Source organism: Rana temporaria, chromosome 1 (genome assembly GCF_905171775.1).
Source record: "Rana temporaria chromosome 1, aRanTem1.1, whole genome shotgun sequence".
Taxonomy (NCBI): Eukaryota; Metazoa; Chordata; class Amphibia; order Anura; family Ranidae; genus Rana; species Rana temporaria.
In genome coordinates this window covers 10,501,899-10,523,574 of record NC_053489.1, presented here as the reverse complement: position 1 = coordinate 10,523,574, position 21,676 = coordinate 10,501,899, and the positions used below count along the sequence as shown (strand labels likewise).

The 21,676-nt window shown below is 48.2% G+C and overlaps 1 protein-coding gene across 2 annotated transcripts in view; it reads left to right on the top strand.

The window, feature by feature from the left end:
- The first annotated feature begins 264 nt into the window (after positions 1-264).
- Positions 265-21,676, top strand: part of LOC120924637 (disintegrin and metalloproteinase domain-containing protein 33-like) — a 184,093-nt gene continuing 162,681 nt past the window's right edge. The window contains exon 1 of one of the 2 annotated variants that reach the window (XM_040335650.1): positions 265-427. In XM_040335650.1, coding sequence (XP_040191584.1) covers positions 322-427 — 106 coding nt within the window. In that variant the 5' untranslated portion in view covers positions 265-321. The remainder of the gene's footprint in view (positions 428-21,676) is intronic. The other variant, XM_040335642.1, reaches the window with a different exon arrangement.

Here is a 21,676-nt window from a genome sequence, read left to right as displayed (position 1 = left end):
AAATGGTGTGAATGGAGTGTCCCTTTAAATGATGTGAATGGAGTGTCCCTTTAAATGGTGTGAATGGAGTGTCCCTTTAAATGATGTGAATGGAGTGTCCCTTTAAATGATGCATAGATAGATCGTATTGCTGACAAAGACACATCTGGATGTGTAATCCCTGGAGGGGGGGGAGGGGGGGTGGACTCTTGTTACAGATGAGGGGCGGGGCCAGCGTACGTAGAGAGGATGGGGGAGGGGCCGGAGGAACCACAGCTGGAAATATATATATATAGAGAGGGGGAAGGCAGGCCGGGTGATGAGTGGAACAAAAGTCCTGGGATGGGGACAAGTTGGGAGTTTGGCCCGCACACAGGAGTTCGGTGGTCTTGGATATGTACCCTTTTCCTGCTGGCGGCACCTTTAACCGCCCCACAGCTGGCTGTCGGTGAGTAAGGGGGTGACCCCCCCCCCATTCCAGGGGCGAGGGGGGGAGGGGGACCTTCTATTCTTTCTGCTGCTTTTCTAATGCAAAGACCTCCAGAGATGGATAAACTTTGGCCCCTGTGACTGATGAGGGGTAATGAGTGGGGAATGCTGAGAGTTGTAGTCCCTCGCCCAGCCAGAGGGCAGAAGTCTCATCTACATCGTCCCGCCCGCTGCGGATGCATGGCAGTGCCAGTTGTTGTGTGCCGGGGAAGCTGATTGAACAGCTGCTGAAGATGTTTATAAAACTTGATACAAAGTTTATTTTTTAAATATTTGTTTTATTTATCCAGAAAGTATAAAAAGTTTGCAAAACACGATATTGATCGCTGAGGGATGGATTGTGGTCGGCTCCGCGTGTACTGCGCCCTCTGCCTGGGGGGTGCCAGGGGAGGAAAGGGTTCGTGATGAATGGAGATAAATAATTGTATCTGATAAAAAAAAACAATTAGATCTTAAGAATGTATGAGAAGAGACGAGTGGGGGCTTGTCCCGTGTGCTGACAATCCGCAGGCTGCGGGTACACGGGGGGGGGGCAGTGATTGGTGGCTGTGATTTACAGAGTGCAAACCCAATATAGAGGGGCCCCAATCAGAAGACATAGCATTATAATTCCATATACTGGGACCATGTGCATGCATAGACAGAGCGGAGGAAGAGGGGCGGGCACGGGGCCCATCCACAGCTAAGGGGTTTATTGCAGTATTTATGACGGGCATCAATGTGCCATGCTTTAAGACAGTCCATTCATTCTGAATAGTCTGCCAATGGATTGAAAAAATGTGCATGGCATTATTGTTTGTTTACAACACTGAACTGCAACATGCAGAACATGCGGTACGTGCGGAACATGCGGAACATGCGGTGCATGCGTTGTGATATGCCGGGGTGCGTTGGTCTCTACCAGACGGTGCATTGGGGTAACATTCAAAATGATTGGCGCTGCCGTATTTCTGGAATGGTGCGGCTTTGTCTTGTCTTTTGGGTCACTTAAAAAAAAAAAATAGAATGGCACTGCGATGTACTGATGTGCATAGAGCCGATGTGTTGCCTTGCGATGTGATAACATTCGTTTTAGCGCTTGTTGCCTTAAGTGTGATGGCCCAGGAGAGAATGAGAGCAATGAGGAGGAGGATAGAGAGAGAAAAGAGAAAAGAGGACAAGAATTGAGAGAGAAATGAGAGAAGGATAGAGAGAAAATTAGAGGAGGATAGAGAGAGAATGAGAGAAGGATAAAGAGAGAATGAGAGGATAGAGAGAGAAATGAGAGAAGGATAGAGAGAGAAATGAGAGAAGGATAGAGAGAGAATGATAGGAGGATAGAGAGAGAGAATGAGAGAAGGATAGAGAGAGAAAAGAGAAATGAGAGGAGAAGAATAGAGAGAGAATGAGAGAAGGATAGAGAGAGAGAATGAGAGGAGGATAGAGGGAGAATGAGAGGAGGATAGAGAGAGAATGAGAGAAGGATAGAGAGAGAATGAGAGGAGGATAGAGAGAGAGAATGAGAGAAGGATAGAGAGAGAATGAGAGAAGGATAGAGAGAGAATGAGAGGAGGATAGAGAGAGAGAATGAGAGAAGGATAGAGAGAGAATGAGAGAAGGATAGAGAGAGAATGAGAGAAGGATAGAGAGAGAAATGAGAGAAGGATAGAGAGAGAATGAGAGGAGGATAGAGAGAGAATGAGAGGAGGATAGAGAGAGAGAAATGAGAGAATGATAGAGAGAGAAATGAGAGAAGGATAGAGAGAGAATGAGAGAAGGATAGAGAGAGAAATGAGAGAAGGATAGAGAGAGAAATGAGAGAAGGATAGAGAGAGAGAATGAGAGGAGGATAGAGGGAGAATGAGAGGAGGATAGAGAGAGAAATGAGAGAAGGATAGAGAGAGAATGAGAGGAGGATAGAGAGAGAGAATGAGAGAAGGATAGAGAGAGAATGAGAGGAGGATAGAGAGAGAATGAGAGAAGGATAGAGAGAGAATGAGAGAAGGATAGAGAGAGAAATGAGAGAAGGATAGAGAGAGAATGAGAGGAGGATAGAGAGAGAATGAGAGAAGGATAGAGAGAGAAATGAGAGAAGGATAGAGAGAGAATGAGAGAAGGATAGAGAGAGAATGAGAGAAGGATAGAGAGAGAATGAGAGAAGGATAGAGAGAGAATGAGAGGAGGATACAGAGAGAAATGAAAGAAGGATAGAGAGAGAAATGAGAGGAGAATAGAGAGAAATGAGAGAAGGATAGAGAGAGAAATGAGAGAAGGATAGAGAGAGAATGAGAGAAGGGTAGAGAGAGACATGAGAGAAGGATAGAGAGAGAATGAGAGAAGGATAGAGAGAGACATGAGAGAAGGATAGAGAGAGAATGAGAGAAGGATAGAGAGAGAATGAGAGAAGGATAGAGAGAGAAATGAGAGAAGGATAGAGAGAGAATGAGAGAAGGATAGAGAGAGAATGAGAGAAGGATAGAGAGAGAATGAGAGAAGGATAGAGAGAGAAATGAGAGAAGGATAGAGAGAGAATGAGAGAAGGTTAGAGAGAGAAATGAGAGAGGAATAGAGAGAGAATGAGAGAAGGATAGAGAGAGAATGAGAGAAGGTTAGAGAGAGAAATGAGAGAGGAATAGAGAGAGAATGAGAGAAGGATAGAGAGAGAAATGAGAGAAGGATAAAGAGAGAATGAGAGAAGGATAGAGAGAGAATGAGAGAAGGATAGAGAGAGAATGAGAGAAGGATAGAGAGAGAAATGAGAGGATAGAGAAATGAGAGAAGGATAGAGAGAGAAATGAGAGAAGGATAGAGAGAGAAATGAGAGAAGGATAGAGAGAGAAATTAGAGAAGGATAGAGAGAGAAATGAGAGAAGGATAGAGAGAGAAATGAGAGAGGGATAGAGAGAGAAATGAGAGGATAGAGAAATGAGAGAAGGATAGAGAGAGAATGAGAGAAGGATAGAGAGAGAATGAGAGAAGGATAGAGAGAGAATGAGAGGAGGATAGAGAGAGAAATGAGAGAAGGATAGAGAGAGAATGAGAGAAGGATAGAGAGAGAAATGAGAGAAGGATAGAGAGAGAATGAGAGGAGGATAGAGAGAGAAATGAGAGAAGGATAGAGAGAGAAATGAGAGAAGGATAAAGAGAGAAATGAGAGAAGGATAGAGAGAGAAATGAGAGAAGGATAGAGAGAGAAATGAGAGAAGGATAGAGAGAGAAATGAGAGAGAGAAATGAGAGAAGGATAGAGAGAGAAATGAGAGAAGGATAGAGAGAGAAATGAGAGAAGGATAGAGAGAGAAATGAGAGAAGGATAAAGAGAGAAATGAGAGAAGGATAGAGAGAGAAATGAGAGAGAGAAATGAGAGAAGGATAGAGAGAGAATGAGAGAAGGATAGAGAGAGAATGAGAGAAATGAGAGGAGAAGGATAAAGAGAGAAAAGAGAAATGAGAAGAGAGGGATAAAGAGAGAAAAGAGAAATGAGAAGAGCGGGATAGAGAGAGTGAAGGAGGAAAAACATGATAGAGAGATACAGAAAGACAAAAGAAAGAGGTGGAGAGAAAACAGAGTGAGAAAGAAAAAGAGAAGATAGATAAAGTATTAAAGTGCAGAAGAAGAAGAAATGATAGAAGACACATAGAGACAGAGAGAGAAATATAAGTGAGTGATGGAAAAAGAAAGAAGAAAGAGAGAGGACAGAGACAAAGAGAAGAGAGTGATAACGAGGACAGAGACAGAAAAAAGAGAAAGAGAGAAATAAAGAGAGAGTAGAGAGATGACAGAGACAAGAGAGAGACAGAGAGGAAATAAAGAGAAGAGAGAGAGAGAGAAGAGAGAGGACATAGAGAGAAGTGAGAGGACATAGAGAGAAAAGAGAGGACATAGAGAGAAGTGAGAGGACATAGAGAGAAAAGAGAGGACATAGAGAGAAGTGAGAGGACATAGAGAGAAAAGAGAGGACATAGAGAGAAGTGAGAGAAAGAAGGAAAGACAGAAAGAAGAGAGAGAGAAAGAAGAGAGAGAGAAAGAAGAGAGAGAGAAAGAAGAAAGAGAAAAAAAGAGAAGAGAGAAAGAAGAGAGAGAGAGAGAGAAGAAAGAAAGAAAGAGAAGAGAATAAGAAAGAAGAGAGAGGAAGAGGAGAGAGGACATAGACTGAGAGAAAGAAAAAAGGCAGAGGATAGAGAGAAAGAAGAGAGAGGGCAGAGAGAAGAGAGACAGAGAAAAGAGAGGACAGAGAGAAGAGATAGAAAAAAGAGAGAAGAGAGAGAGGAGAAAACAAAGAGAGATGACAGAGAAAAGAGATAGATAGAAGAGATGAAGAGGAGATAGATAGGAAGCAGAAATAGAGAGCAGATAGACAGAGAAAAGATAGAGATAAGAGAGAGAAAGAAGAGACAGAGAGAGATAAAGAAAAGAGAGGGAGAAGAGACAAAGAGAGTTAGTGACGTCGCACGACCGCGCAATTGTCTGTTAAAGCGACGCAGTGCCGAATCGCAAAACCTGGCCTGGGCATTTAGCAACAAAATGGTCCGGGGCTTAAATGGTTAAGCTGCAAAAAACGCTCAGAATAGTGGCTGTAAAAACGTCCACGGAAATGAAGCCTTAATCTGAACTTGCGATTGGCTCTATATATATATTTGATCGCGCGGAAGCAATCAACAAAATTCCATGGCAGCTGATAGTCTTGGCACATCTGGAACTATTGGAAAAGCTCACTAAGCCTCGGTTCACACCGCTGCGACCCAATGCGATTTCCAGTGCAGAGGCTCCTAAATGGCAAGCAAGTCGCGTCAAAGTATCACAGGAACCATTTTTGAAAGTCACTGGGAAACATTGATTGAAACGTCCGTCTTTGAAATAAATGTCTTTTCACCGGTCATGCGACTTTTATGCGTCTCAAGTCGCCAGCAGTGTGAACCAGGGCTAAACCGATCGGATCTTTGGTTTGCGTTTTTCATTCCATTTGATCGTTTTTGGTGTCATTGATGGATCGGTTGTATGATGGTATTGGTATGTATTTGGTATGTGTGTGTGTGTGATGATTGCGCAAACATCTAAATAACAAATCAGTATTTTTAGGACGTTCTATTTAATTGCAAGCTCTTTAGTTCAGCTCCTCAGCAGCATGCGTTGTCTGGATCCTCCTGTGACGAATGGGTGAGGGGATATAGAGTCACCATATAAAGTCAAGGCCTGGCAGCTGGGGGCGGCGACGAAGGGGTTAACGGTTGGGTTTACTTTCAAAGCGGAGACGTTGCCTTGTTTCCGTCGCTGGCGGTTGTGCGTGTAGAGAAGATGCGTGAGATTCTCCGGATAGTCCAGACTGCTCCGCCGTCACAATGTATCCCTATTTTATTATATAGTGCCGACAGCGGGCTAGATTCAGATAGGTCAGCGGACCTTTAGATCCGCGTAACCTATCCAATTTACGATCCGCCGCCGCAAGTTTTTGAGGCAAGTGCTTTATTCAGAAAGCACTTGCCTCTAAAAGTTGTGGCGGCGTATCGGAAATCCCCCGGCGGAATTCAAATTCCGCGGCTAGGGGGCGTGTAGAATTTAAATCAGGCGCGTTCCCGCGCCAAACGAACTGCGCGTGCGCCGTCCGATAAATTTCCCAGCGTGCATCGCTCCAAATGACGTCGCTAGGACGTCATTGGTTTCGACGTGAGTGTAAATTACGTCCATCCGTATTCGCGACCGACTTACGCAAAAGATTCAAAATTTGACCCGGGAACGACGGCCATACTTAACATAGGATACGCCGCATATAGCAGGGGTAACTATACGCCGGAAAAAGCCGAACGCAAACGACGTAAAAAAAACAAAAAAGCGCCGGGCGGTCGTTCGTTTCTGAATCGGCGTAACTCCCCGTTTGCATATTTGTCGCGTATACAAACGGAAGCGCCACCTAGCGTACTTGCCTGCTAATATACGGCCGCGTAGCCTAAAGCGGACGGGCGTAAGGGCGCCGAATTCAAATGTGTTGGAGGGGGGGAGTGTTTTATGGTAATGAGGCTTGACCTCACGTTTTTTACGTTTTTTTTTAATGCGCATGCGACAGGCGCCTACATTTCCCAGTGTGCATTGCGGCTACGTACGCCGCACGGGCCTATTGATTTCGACGTGGATGTAAACGACGTAAAGCCCGATAAGCGGACGGCTTACGCAAACGACGTAAAAAATTCGAATCTCGCGGCGGGAGATACATTGTTATTCCACCTAATAGATGGAATAACTTTAGGCCTGCTAATGCCTTACGGAAACGGCGTTAATCTACTGCGGCGGCCGGGCGTACGTTTGGGAATCGGCGTATCAACTAATTTACATATTCTACGCCGACCGCAATGGAAGCGCCACCTAGCGGCCATCCAAAAAATTGCAATCTAAGATAGAATGGCGCAAGCCGTCGTATCTTAGATATGTTTAAGCGTATCTCTGTTTGAGAATACGCTTAAACATAAGTCGGTGTAGATTCTGAGTTAGGTCGGCTTATCTACTGATAAGTCGGCCTAACTCTACCTGAATCTACCTATTTGGGCTAGATTCACATAGATTTCGGCGGGCGTAGCGTATCTCAGACTTTTTCCGTGAAATGTATATTATTATTATTATTGTTACATAATATATATATAATATAAAGCAGAATGTACTGTAATTATTATTTTTCTGTAAATGAGATCTGGCAGCGCTGACTCTGGCGGCAGAGAGACATCTGCTTGTCTGGGGAGGACAGAGACGTTATTTTCTGGGCTCTCTGACTCATTTCGGAGTCTCAGAATGAGATTTATTAGTAGTAAAGGGAGGAGAAGGGGGGGGGAGCGTCCATTTTTATGCTTATTAGATATAAAAAGAGAGGGGGGGGGGGGGGGGATGAGCGATGCCAACGTCTGTCTGTCTCTCTGATTCACCGCTAACTGTCACCTGTCCATTCAGGGTGTTTTCAGTCAGCCCGGGTATAAACTATCTCTCCTGGGTATAGACTGTCACTCCCGGGTATAGACTGTCTCTCCCGGGTATAGACTGTCTCTCCCGGGTATAGACTGTCTCTCCTGGGTATAGACTATCTCTCCTGGGTATAGACTATCTCTCCTGGGTATAGACTATCTCTCCTGGGTATAGACTATCTCTCCCGGGTATAGACTATCTCTCCCGGGTATAGACTATCTCTCCCGGGTATAGACTATCTCTCCCGGGTATAGACTGTCTCTCCAGGGTATAGACTGTCTCTCCCGGGTACAGACTATCTCTCCTGGGTATAGACTGTCTCTCCAGGGTATAGACTGTCTCTCCAGGGTATAGACTGTCTCTCCAGGGTATAGACTGTCTCTCCTGGGTATAGACTATCTCTCCAGGGTATAGACTATCTCTCCTGGGTATAGACTGTCTCTTCAGGGTATAGACTGTCTCTCCAGGGTACAGACTATCTCTCCCGGGTACAGACTATCTCTCCTGGGTATAGACTGTCTCTCCAGGGTATAGACTGTCTCTCCAGGGTGTAGACTGTCTCTCCTGGGTATAGACTATCTCTCCAGGGTATAGACTATCTCTCCTGGGTATAGACTGTCTCTCCTGGGTATAGACTGTCTCTCCAGGGTATAGACTGTCTCTCCTGGGTATAGACTGTCTATCCAGGGTATAGACTGTCTCTCCTGGGTATAGACTATCTCTCCTGGGTATAGACTATCTCTCCAGGGTATAGACTGTCTCTCCTGGGTATAGACTATCTCTCCAGGGTATAGACTGTCTCTCCCGGGTACAGACTGTCTCTCCTGGGTATAGACTATCTCTCCAGGGTATAGACTGTCTCTCCTGGGTATAGACTTTCTCTCCTGGGTATAGACTATCTCTCCTGGGTATAGACTGTCTCTCCTGGGTATAGACTGTCTCTCCCGGGTATAGACTGTCTCTCCTGGGTATAGACTGTCTCTCCCGGGTACAGACTATCTCTCCTGGGTATAGACTATCTCTCCCGGGTATAGACTATCTCTCCCGGGTATAGACTATCTCTCCTGGGTATAGACTGTCTCTCCCGGGTACAGACTATCTCTCCCGGGTATAGACTATCTCTCCCGGGTATAGACTATCTCTCCCGGGTACAGAATATCTCTCCTGGGTATAGACTATCTCTCCCGGGTACAGACTATCTCTCCCGGGTATAGACTGTCTCTCCTGGGTATAGACTATCTCTCCTGGGTATAGACTATCTCTCCCGGGTATAGACTATCTCTCCCGGGTATAGACTGTCTCTCCTGGGTACAGACTATCTCTCCCGGGTACAGACTATCTCTCCCGGGTATTGAATATCTCTCCCGGGTATTGACTATCTCTCCTGGGTATAGACTGTCACTCCCGGGTATAGACTATCTCTCCTGGGTATAGACTGTCTCTCCCGGGTATAGACTATCTCTCCCGGGTATAGACTGTCACTCCTGGGTATAGGCTATCTCTCCTGGGAATAGATTGTCTCTCCTGGGTATAGACTGTCTCTCCTGGGTACAGACTGTCTCTCCTGGGTATAGACGATCTCTCCTGGGTATAGACTATCTCTCCTGGGTATAGACTGTCACTCTTAGGAGTATAAACTGTCTCTCCTGGGTATAGACTGTCACTCTTGGGAGTATAGACTGTCTCTCCCGGGTATAGACGATCTCTCCTGGGTATAGACTATCTCTCCTGGGTATAGACTGTCTCTCCTGGGTATAGACTATCTCTCCTGGGTATAGACTATCTCTCCTGGGTATAGACTATCTCTCCCGGGTATAGACTATCTCTCCTGGGTATAGACTATCTCTCCTGGGTATAGACTGTCTCTCCTGGGTATAGACTATAGACTGTCTCTCCAGGGTATAGACTGTCTCTCCTGGGTATAGACTATCTCTCCAGGGTATAGACTGTCTCTCCTGGGTATAGACTATCTCTCCAGGGTATAGACTGTCTCTCCTGGGTATAGACTATCTCTCCAGGGTATAGACTTTCTCTCCTGGGTATAGACTATCTCTCCTGGGTATAGACGATCTCTCCTGGGTATAGACTGTCTCTCCTGGGTATAGACTGTCTCTCCCGGGTATAGACTGTCTCTCCTGGGTATAGACTGTCTCTCCCGGGTACAGACTATCTCTCCTGGGTATAGACTGTCTCTCCTGGGTATTGAATATCTCTCCCGGGTATTGACTATCTCTCCCGGGTATTGACTATCTCTCCTGGGTATAGACTATCTCTCCTGGGTATAGTCTATCTCTCCTGGGAATAGATTGTCTCTCCTGGGTATAGACTATCTCTCCCGGGTATAGACTGTCACTCCTCGGTATAGACTATCTCTCCTGGGAATAGATTGTCTCTCCTGGGTATAGACTGTCTCTCCCGGGTATAGACTATCTCTCCAGGGTATAGACTGTCTCTCCTGGGTATAGACTGTCACTCTTGGGAGTATAGACTGTCTCTCCCGGGTATAGACGATCTCTCCTGGGTATAGACTATCTCTCCTGGGTATAGACTATCTCTCCTGGGTATAGACTGTCTCTCCTGGGTATAGACTATCTCTCCTGGGTATAGACTATAGACTGTCTCTCCAGGGTATAGACGATCTCTCCTGGGTATAGACTATCTCTCCTGGGTATAGACTGTCTCTCCCGGGTATAGACTATCTCTCCTGGGTATAGACTATCTCTCCCGGGTATAGACTATCTCTCCTGGGTATAGACTATCTCTCCTGGGTATAGACTGTCTCTCCTGGGTATAGACTATAGACTGTCTCTCCAGGGTATAGACTGTCTCTCCTGGGTATAGACTATCTCTCCAGGGTATAGACTGTCTCTCCTGGGTATAGACTGTCTCTCCAGGGTATAGACTTTCTCTTCTGGGTATAGACTATCTCTCCTGGGTATAGACGATCTCTCCTGGGTATAGACTGTCTCTCCTGGGTATAGACTGTCTCTCCCGGGTATAGACTGTCTCTCCTGGGTATAGACTGTCTCTCCCGGGTACAGACTATCTCTCCTGGGTATAGACTGTCTCTCCTGGGTATTGAATATCTCTCCCGGGTATTGACTATCTCTCCTGGGTATAGACTGTCTCTCCTGGGTATAGTCTATCTCTCCTGGGAATAGATTGTCTCTCCTGGGTATAGACTATCTCTCCCGGGTATAGACTGTCACTCCTCGGTATAGACTATCTCTCCTGGGAATAGATTGTCTCTCCTGGGTATAGACTGTCTCTTCTGGCTATAGACTGTCTCTCCTGGGTATAGACTATCTCTCCTGGGTATAGACTGTCACTCTTGGGAGTATAGACTGTCTCTCCCGGGTATAGACTGTCTCTCCCGGGTATAGACTGTCTCTCCTGGGTATAGACTGTCACTCTTGGGAGTATAGACTGTCTCTCCCGGGTATAGACGATCTCTCCTGGGTATAGACTATCTCTCCTGGGTATAGACTGTCACTCCTGGGTATAGACTATCTCTCCTGGGAATAGATTGTCTCTCCTGGGTATAGACTGTCTCTCCTGGGTATAGACTGTCTCTCCCGGTTATAGACGATCTCTCCTGGGTATAGACTGTCACTCTTGGGAGTATAGACTGTCTCTCCTGGGTATAGACTGTCACTCTTGGGAGTATAGACTATCTCTCCTGGCTATAGACTGTCTCTCCCGGTTATAGACGATCTCTCCTGGGTATAGACTGTCACTCTTGGGAGTATAAACTGTCTCTCCTGGGTATAGACTGTCACTCTTGGGAGTATAAACTGTCTCTCCTGGGTATAGACTGTCACTCTTGGGAGTATAGACTATCTCTCCCGGGTATAGACTGTCTCTCCTGGGTACAGACTATCTCTCCTGGGTACAGACTATCTCTCCTGGGTATAGACTGTCTCTCCTGGGTATAGACTGTCTCTCCTGGGTATAGACTGTCTCTCCTGGGTATAGACTATCTCGCCTGGGTATAGACTGTCTCTCCTGGGTATAGACTGTCTCTCCTGGGTACAGACTATCTCTCCTGGGTATAGACTATCTCTCCCGGGTATAGACTGTCTCTCCTGGTCATAGACTGTCTCTCCTGGGTACAGACTATCTCTCCTGCGTATAGACTGTCTCTCCTGGGTATAGACTGTCACTCTTGGGAGTATAGAATGTCTCTCCTGGGTATAGACAATCTCTCCTGGGTATAGACTGTCACTCTTGGGAGTATAGACTGTCTCTCCCGGGTATAGACTATCTCTCCCGGGTATAGACTGTCTCTCCTGGGTATAGACTGTCTCTCCTGGGTACAGACTATCTCTCCTGGGTATAGACTGTCTCTCCTGGGTATAGACTGTCTCTCCTGGGTATAGACTGTCTCTTCCGGGTATAGACTATCTCGCCTGGGTATAGACTGTCTCTCCTGGGTATAGACTGTCTCTCCTGGGTATAGACGATCTCTCCTGCGTATAGACTGTCTCTCCTGGGTATAGACTGTCACTCTTGGGAGTATAGAATGTCTCTCCTGGGTATAGACAATCTCTCCCGGGTATAGACTGTCTCTCCTGGGTATAGACTATCTCTCCCGGGTATAGACTGTCTCTCCCGGGTATAGACTGTCTCTCCTGGGTATAGACTATCTCTCCTGGGTATAGACTGTCTCTCCTGGGTATAGACTGTCTCTCCTGGGTACAGACTATCTCTCCTGGGTATAGATTGTCTCTCCTGGGTATAGACTGTCTCTCCTGGGTATAGACTATCTCTCCTGGGTATAGACTGTCACTCTTGGGAGTATAGAATGTCTCTCCTGGGTATAGACAATCTCTCCTGGGTATAGACTGTCTCTCCTGGGTATAGACTATCTCTCCCGGGTATAGACTGTCTCTCCCGGGTATAGACTATCTCTCCCGGGAATAGACTGTCTCTCCTGGGTATAGACTGTCTCTTCCGGGTATAGACTGACTCTCCTGGGTATAGACTGTCTCTCCTGGGTATAGACTGTCTCTCCCGGGTACAGACTATCTCTCCCGGGTATAGACTATCTCTCCCGGGTATAGACTATCTCTCCCGGGAATAGACTGTCTCTCCTGGGTATAGACTGTCTCTTCCGGGTATAGACTGACTCTCCTGGGTATAGACTGTCTCTCCTGGGTATAGACTGTCTCTCCCGGGTATAGACTGTCTCTCCCGGGTATAGACTGTCTCTCCCGGGTACAGACTATCTCTCCCGGGTATAGACTATCTCTCCCGGGTATAGACTATCTCTCCCGGGAATAGACTGTCTCTCCTGGGTATAGACTGTCTCTTCCGGGTATAGACTGACTCTCCTGGGTATAGACTGTCTCTCCTGGGTATAGACTGTCTCTCCTGGGTATAGACTGTCTCTTCCGGGTATAGACTGTCTCTCCTGGGTATAGACTGTCTCTTCCGGGTATAGACTGACTCTCCTGGGTATAGACTGTCTCTCCTGGGTATAGACTGTCTCTCCCGGGTATAGACTGTCTCTCCCGGGTATAGACTGTCTCTCCCGGGTACAGACTATCTCTCCCGGGTATAGACTATCTCTCCCGGGTATAGACTATCTCTCCCGGGTATAGACTATCTCTCCCGGGAATAGACTGTCTCTCCTGGGTATAGACTGTCTCTTCCGGGTATAGACTGACTCTCCTGGGTATAGACTGTCTCTCCTGGGTATAGACTGTCTCTCCTGGGTATAGACTGTCTCTTCCGGGTATAGACTGTCTCTCCTGGGTATAGACTGTCTCTTCCGGGTATAGACTGTCTCTCCTGGGTATAGACTGTCTCTCCTGGGTATAGACTGACTCTCCTGGGTATAGACTGTCTCTCCTGGGTATAGACTGTCTCTCCTGGGTATAGACTGTCTCTCCTAGGTATAGACTGTCTCTTCTGGGTATAGACGGTCTCTCCTGGGTATAGACTGTCCCTCCCGGGTATAGACTGTCCCTCCCGGGTATAGACTGTCTCTCCTGGGTATAGACTGTTACTCTTGGGAGTATAGACTGTCTCTCCCGGGTATAGACGATCTCTCCTGGCCCTGAACACAGAGCGGCGTCACCACGTGTCCTTTCTATGTGGAGTTGAGTGTTAGTCCCGTGACCCCCCATTACCATTTCCCTCTCGTAGAGAACAGGGGGACGGCTGTGTCCGCAGAGCGTCTCGCCCTCACAGCGTCCAATCATGTGACTCTCCCGAAGGCCGGGTTGTTGGTTTGGGGAATAATGATGAGTGGTCTCGGCCCCCCCCCCTCCTCCGAGGTCAGCGGCCGCGGCGTGTAACAATGTTGTGTTTGTTATTGTGTGCTTTCGGCGAATTATTTACCGCGGGACAGACGGCGCTCTGTTGTGAGGAAACCCGCGGCGGCGGGGGGCGTTTCTGAGAGAGAGAGCTTGGCCCGGATTCAGGTAGATTTGCCCCTTATTTACGGAGGCGCAGGGCAGCGTTTTTGCCCTGCGCCCCCGCAAAATTTACTGCGCTACCCGCGATTCACGGAGCAGTAGCTCCGTAAATTGCGTGTGCGCTGTGTAAACTTGCCCTGCGTAAGGGCGCCTAATGTAAATGATCCCGTAGGGGGCGGGAATCATTTAAATTAGGCGCACTCCCGTGCCGAGCGTAGAGCGCATGCTCCGTCGGGAAACTTTCCCGACGTGCATTGCGGCAAATGACGTCACAAGGACGTCATTTGCTTCAAAGTGAACATGAATGGCGTCCAGCGCCATTCACGAATCACTTACGCAAATTACGCAAAATTCGACTAAAGACTATAGACTGTCTCTCCAGGGTATGGACTGTCTCTCCTGGGTATAGACTATCTCTCCTGGGTATAGACTATCTCTCCAGGGTATAGACTGTCTCTCCTGGGTATAGACTATCTCTCCTGGGTATAGACGATCTCTCCTGGGTATAGACTGTCTCTCCTGGGTATAGACTGTCTCTCCCGGGTATAGACTGTCTCTCCTGGGTCTCTCCTGGGTATAGACTGTCTCTCCCGGGTACAGACTATCTCTCCTGGGTATAGACTGTCTCTCCTGGGTATTGAATATCTCTCCCGGGTATTGACTATCTCTCCCGGGTATTGACTATCTCTCCTGGGAATAGATTGTCTCTCCTGGGTATAGACTATCTCTCCCGGGTATAGACTGTCACTCCTCGGTATAGACTATCTCTCCTGGGAATAGATTGTCTCTCCTGGGTATAGACTGTCTCTTCTGGCTATAGACTGTCTCTCCTGGGTATAGACTATCTCTCCTGGGTATAGACTGTCACTCTTGGGAGTATAGACTGTCTCTCCCGGGTATAGACTATCTCTCCAGGGTATAGACTGTCTCTCCTGGGTATAGACTGTCACTCTTGGGAGTATAGACTGTCTCTCCCGGGTATAGACGATCTCTCCTGGGTATAGACTATCTCTCCTGGGTATAGACTATCTCTCCTGGGTATAGACTGTCTCTCCTGGGTATAGACTATCTCTCCTGGGTATAGACTATAGACTGTCTCTCCAGGGTATAGACGATCTCTCCTGGGTATAGACTATCTCTCCTGGGTATAGACTGTCTCTCCCGGGTATAGACTATCTCTCCTGGGTATAGACTATCTCTCCCGGGTATAGACTATCTCTCCTGGGTATAGACTATCTCTCCTGGGTATAGACTGTCTCTCCTGGGTATAGACTATAGACTGTCTCTCCAGGGTATAGACTGTCTCTCCTGGGTATAGACTGTCTCTCCAGGGTATAGACTGTCTCTCCAGGGTATAGACTGTCTCTCCTGGGTATAGACTATCTCTCCAGGGTATAGACTGTCTCTCCTGGGTATAGACTGTCTCTCCAGGGTATAGACTGTCTCTCCTGGGTATAGACTATCTCTCCAGGGTATAGACTTTCTCTCCTGGGTATAGACGATCTCTCCTGGGTATAGACTGTCTCTCCTGGGTATAGACTGTCTCTCCCGGGTATAGTCTATCTCTCCTGGGAATAGATTGTCTCTCCTGGGTATAGACTATCTCTCCCGGGTATAGACTGTCACTCCTTGGTATAGACTATCTCTCCTGGGAATAGATTGTCTCTCCTGGGTATAGACTGTCTCTTCTGGCTATAGACTGTCTCTCCTGGGTATAGACTATCTCTCCTGGGTATAGACTGTCACTCTTGGGAGTATAGACTGTCTCTCCCGGGTATAGACTGTCTCTCCCGGGTATAGACTGTCTCTCCTGGGTATAGACTGTCACTCTTGGGAGTATAGACTGTCTCTCCCGGGTATAGACGATCTCTCCTGGGTATAGACTATCTCTCCTGGGTATAGACTATCTCTCCTGGGTATAGACTGTCACTCCTGGGTATAGACTATCTCTCCTGGGAATAGATTGTCTCTCCTGGGTATAGACTGTCTCTCCTGGGTATAGACTGTCTCTCCCGGTTATAGACGATCTCTCCTGGGTATAGACTGTCACTCTTGGGAGTATAAACTGTCTCTCCTGGGTATAGACTGTCACTCTTGGGAGTATAGGCTGTCTCTCCTGGGTATAGACTATCTCTCCTGGGTACAGACTATCTCTCCTGGGTACAGACTATCTCTCCTGGGTATAGACTGTCTCTCCTGGGTATAGACTGTCTCTCCTGGGTATAGACTGTCTCTCCTGGGTATAGACTATCTCGCCTGGGTATAGACTGTCTCTCCTGGGTATAGACTGTCTCTCCTGGGTACAGACTATCTCTCCTGGGTATAGACTATCTCTCCCGGGTATAGACTGTCTCTCCTGGTCATAGACTGTCTCTCCTGGGTACAGACTATCTCTCCTGCGTATAGACTGTCTCTCCTGGGTATAGACTGTCACTCTTGGGAGTATAGAATGTCTCTCCTGGGTATAGACAATCTCTCCTGGGTATAGACTGTCACTCTTGGGAGTATAGACTGTCTCTCCCGGGTATAGACTATCTCTCCCGGGTATAGACTGTCTCTCCTGGGTACAGACTATCTCTCCTGGGTACAGACTATCTCTCCTGGGTATAGACTGTCTCTCCTGGGTATAGACTGTCTCTCCTGGGTATAGACTGTCTCTTCCGGGTATAGACTATCTCGCCTGGGTATAGACTGTCTCTCCTGGGTATAGACTGTCTCTCCTGGGTATAGACGATCTCTCCTGCGTATAGACTGTCTCTCCTGGGTATAGACTGTCACTCTTGGGAGTATAGAATGTCTCTCCTGGGTATAGACAATCTCTCCCGGGTATAGACTGTCTCTCCTGGGTATAGACTATCTCTCCCGGGTATAGACTGTCTCTCCCGGGTATAGACTGTCTCTCCTGGGTATAGACTATCTCTCCTGGGTATAGACTGTCTCTCCTGGGTATAGACTGTCTCTCCTGGGTACAGACTATCTCTCCTGGGTATAGATTGTCTCTCCTGGGTATAGACTGTCTCTCCTGGGTATAGACTATCTCTCCTGGGTATAGACTGTCACTCTTGGGAGTATAGAATGTCTCTCCTGGGTATAGACAATCTCTCCTGGGTATAGACTGTCTCTCCTGGGTATAGACTATCTCTCCCGGGTATAGACTGTCTCTCCCGGGTATAGACTATCTCTCCCGGGAATAGACTGTCTCTCCTGGGTATAGACTGTCTCTTCCGGGTATAGACTGACTCTCCTGGGTATAGACTGTCTCTCCTGGGTATAGACTGTCTCTCCCGGGTACAGACTATCTCTCCCGGGTATAGACTATCTCTCCCGGGTATAGACTATCTCTCCTGGGTATAGACTATCTCTCCTGGGTATAGACTGTCTCTCCTGGGTATAGACTATCTCTCCTGGGTATAGACTATAGACTGTCTCTCCAGGGTATAGACGATCTCTCCTGGGTATAGACTATCTCTCCTGGGTATAGACTGTCTCTCCCGGGTATAGACTATCTCTCCTGGGTATAGACTATCTCTCCCGGGTATAGACTATCTCTCCTGGGTATAGACTATCTCTCCTGGGTATAGACTGTCTCTCCTGGGTATAGACTATAGACTGTCTCTCCAGGGTATAGACTGTCTCTCCTGGGTATAGACTATCTCTCCAGGGTATAGACTGTCTCTCCTGGGTATAGACTGTCTCTCCAGGGTATAGACTGTCTCTCCTGGGTATAGACTATCTCTCCAGGGTATAGACTTTCTCTCCTGGGTATAGACGATCTCTCCTGGGTATAGACTGTCTCTCCTGGGTATAGACTGTCTCTCCCGGGTATAGTCTATCTCTCCTGGGAATAGATTGTCTCTCCTGGGTATAGACTATCTCTCCCGGGTATAGACTGTCACTCCTTGGTATAGACTATCTCTCCTGGGAATAGATTGTCTCTCCTGGGTATAGACTGTCTCTTCTGGCTATAGACTGTCTCTCCTGGGTATAGACTATCTCTCCTGGGTATAGACTGTCACTCTTGGGAGTATAGACTGTCTCTCCCGGGTATAGACTGTCTCTCCCGGGTATAGACTGTCTCTCCTGGGTATAGACTGTCACTCTTGGGAGTATAGACTGTCTCTCCCGGGTATAGACGATCTCTCCTGGGTATAGACTATCTCTCCTGGGTATAGACTATCTCTCCTGGGTATAGACTGTCACTCCTGGGTATAGACTATCTCTCCTGGGAATAGATTGTCTCTCCTGGGTATAGACTGTCTCTCCTGGGTATAGACTGTCTCTCCCGGTTATAGACTGTCTCTCCCGGTTATAGACGATCTCTCCTGGGTATAGACTGTCACTCTTGGGAGTATAAACTGTCTCTCCTGGGTATAGACTGTCACTCTTGGGAGTATAGACTATCTCTCCCGGGTATAGACTGTCTCTCCTGGGTACAGACTATCTCTCCTGGGTACAGACTATCTCTCCTGGGTATAGACTGTCTCTCCTGGGTATAGACTGTCTCTCCTGGGTATAGACTGTCTCTCCTGGGTATAGACTATCTCGCCTGGGTATAGACTGTCTCTCCTGGGTATAGACTGTCTCTCCTGGGTACAGACTATCTCTCCTGGGTATAGACTATCTCTCCCGGGTATAGACTGTCTCTCCTGGTCATAGACTGTCTCTCCTGGGTACAGACTATCTCTCCTGCGTATAGACTGTCTCTCCTGGGTATAGACTGTCACTCTTGGGAGTATAGAATGTCTCTCCTGGGTATAGACAATCTCTCCTGGGTATAGACTGTCACTCTTGGGAGTATAGACTGTCTCTCCCGGGTATAGACTATCTCTCCCGGGTATAGACTGTCTCTCCTGGGTACAGACTATCTCTCCTGGGTACAGACTATCTCTCCTGGGCATAGACTGTCTCTCCTGGGTATAGACTGTCTCTCCTGGGTATAGACTGTCTCTCCTGGGTATAGACTGTCTCTTCCGGGTATAGACTATCTCGCCTGGGTATAGACTGTCTCTCCTGGGTATAGACTGTCTCTCCTGGGTATAGACGATCTCTCCTGCGTATAGACTGTCTCTCCTGGGTATAGACTGTCACTCTTGGGAGTATAGAATGTCTCTCCTGGGTATAGACAATCTCTCCCGGGTATAGACTGTCTCTCCTGGGTATAGACTATCTCTCCCGGGTATAGACTGTCTCTCCCGGGTATAGACTGTCTCTCCTGGGTATAGACTATCTCTCCTGGGTATAGACTGTCTCTCCTGGGTATAGACTGTCTCTCCTGGGTACAGACTATCTCTCCTGGGTATAGATTGTCTCTCCTGGGTATAGACTGTCTCTCCTGGGTATAGACTATCTCTCCTGGGTATAGACTGTCACTCTTGGGAGTATAGAATGTCTCTCCTGGGTATAGACAATCTCTCCTGGGTATAGACTGTCTCTCCTGGGTATAGACTATCTCTCCCGGGTATAGACTGTCTCTCCCGGGTATAGACTATCTCTCCCGGGAATAGACTGTCTCTCCTGGGTATAGACTGTCTCTTCCGGGTATAGACTGACTCTCCTGGGTATAGACTGTCTCTCCTGGGTATAGACTGTCTCTCCCGGGTACAGACTATCTCTCCCGGGTATAGACTATCTCTCCCGGGAATAGACTGTCTCTCCTGGGTATAGACTGTCTCTTCCGGGTATAGACTGACTCTCCTGGGTATAGACTGTCTCTCCTGGGTATAGACTGTCTCTCCCGGGTATAGACTGTCTCTCCCGGGTATAGACTGTCTCTCCCGGGTACAGACTATCTCTCCCGGGTATAGACTATCTCTCCCGGGTATAGACTATCTCTCCCGGGAATAGACTGTCTCTCCTGGGTATAGACTGTCTCTTCCGGGTATAGACTGACTCTCCTGGGTATAGACTGTCTCTCCTGGGTATAGACTGTCTCTCCTGGGTATAGACTGTCTCTTCCGGGTATAGACTGTCTCTCCTGGGTATAGACTGTCTCTTCCGGGTATAGACTGACTCTCCTGGGTATAGACTGTCTCTCCTGGGTATAGACTGTCTCTCCCGGGTATAGACTGTCTCTCCCGGGTATAGACTGTCTCTCCCGGGTACAGACTATCTCTCCCGGGTATAGACTATCTCTCCCGGGTATAGACTATCTCTCCCGGGAATAGACTGTCTCTCCTGGGTATAGACTGTCTCTTCCAGGGATAGACTGACTCTCCTGGGTATAGACTGTCTCTCCTGGGTATAGACTGTCTCTCCTGGGTATAGACTGTCTCTCCTGGGTGTAGACGGTCTCTCCTGGGTATAGACTGTCTCTCCTGGGTATAGACTGTCTCTCCTGGGTATAGACTGTCTCTCCTGGGTATAGACGGTCTCTCCCGGGTATAGACTGTCTCTCCTGGGTATAGACTGTCTCTCCCGGGTATAGACGATCTCTCCTGGCCCTGAACACAGAGCGGCGTCACCACGTGTCCTTTCTATGTGGAGTTGAGTGTTAGTCCCGTGACCCCCCATTACCATTTCCCTCTCGTAGAGAACAGGGGGACGGCTGTGTCCGCAGAGCGTCTCGCCCTCACAGCGTCCAATCATGTGACTCTCCCGAAGGCCGGATTGTTGGTTTGGGGGAATAATGATGAGTGGTCTCGGCCCCCCCCCTCCTCCGAGGTCAGCGGCCGCGTCGTGTAACAATGTTGTGTTTGTTATTGTGTGCTTTCGGCGAATTATTTACCGCGGGACAGACGGCGCTCTGTTCTGAGGAAACCCACGGCGGGGGGGGGGGGCGTTTCTGAGAGAGAGAGCTTGGCCCGGATTCAGGTAGATTTGCCCCTTATTTACGGAGGCGCAGGGCAGCGTTTTTGCCCTGCGCCCCCGCAAAATTTACTGCGCTACCCGCGATTCACGGAGCAGTAGCTCCGTAAATTGCGTGTGCGCTGTGTAAACTTGCCCTGCGTAAGGGCGCCTAATGTAAATGATCCCGTAGGGGGCGGGAATCATTTAAATTAGGCGCACTCCCGTGCCGAGCGTAGAGCGCATGCTCCGTCGGGAAACTTTCCCGACGTGCATTGCGGCAAATGACGTCACAAGGACGTCATTTGCTTCAAAGTGAACATGAATGGCGTCCAGCGCCATTCACGAATCACTTACGCAAATTACGCAAAATTCGAACGTCGCGACGCGGGAACGACGGGTATACTTTAGCATTGGCTGCCCCTGCTATTAGAAGGGGCAGCCTTACGCTAAACACGCCGTACGGAAACGACGTAAATTGCGTACGCAGGGCTCGCGCAACGTTGTAAATCGGCGTTAGTATGCAATTTGCATACTATACGCTGAGCACAATGGGAGCGCCCCCTAGCGGTCATCGCAAGAATGCAGCCTAGATATACGGGCATAAGAGCCTTATGCCACGCAGATCTTAGGCTGCAGTCGGCGTTACGAGGTTCCTGAATCAGGAGCATTCGTAACGCCGGGGCAAGTAAGCAATTGCGCTGTGTAACTATGGTTACGCAGGCGCAATTGCTTCTTGAATCTGGGCCCGAGTGTTCGTATCCCGGATCCAGAGCGTCCCATTATCCGGGAGGGATGAGATATTCCCGGCCACACAGGGGCAGGGAAATGAGATTATCGACAATTAGCAGCCGATTGCATCCTGCGCCGCGGCCAGTCCTCCGGATCCGCCACCAGAGAGCTTCGTGTTCTGGGACCCAGCCGGAGGAACTCCGCTCATTGGATTCATTGGATTGGTCTTTGTTTTTCAGCAAAATCCCCCCCCCCCCCCAAAAAAAATCAAGCATGCTAACCCCCTAAGCATAAATCCCCCTCCTCCCAGTACAAATCCCCCCCCCTGCTGAAATCACCCCTGCCAG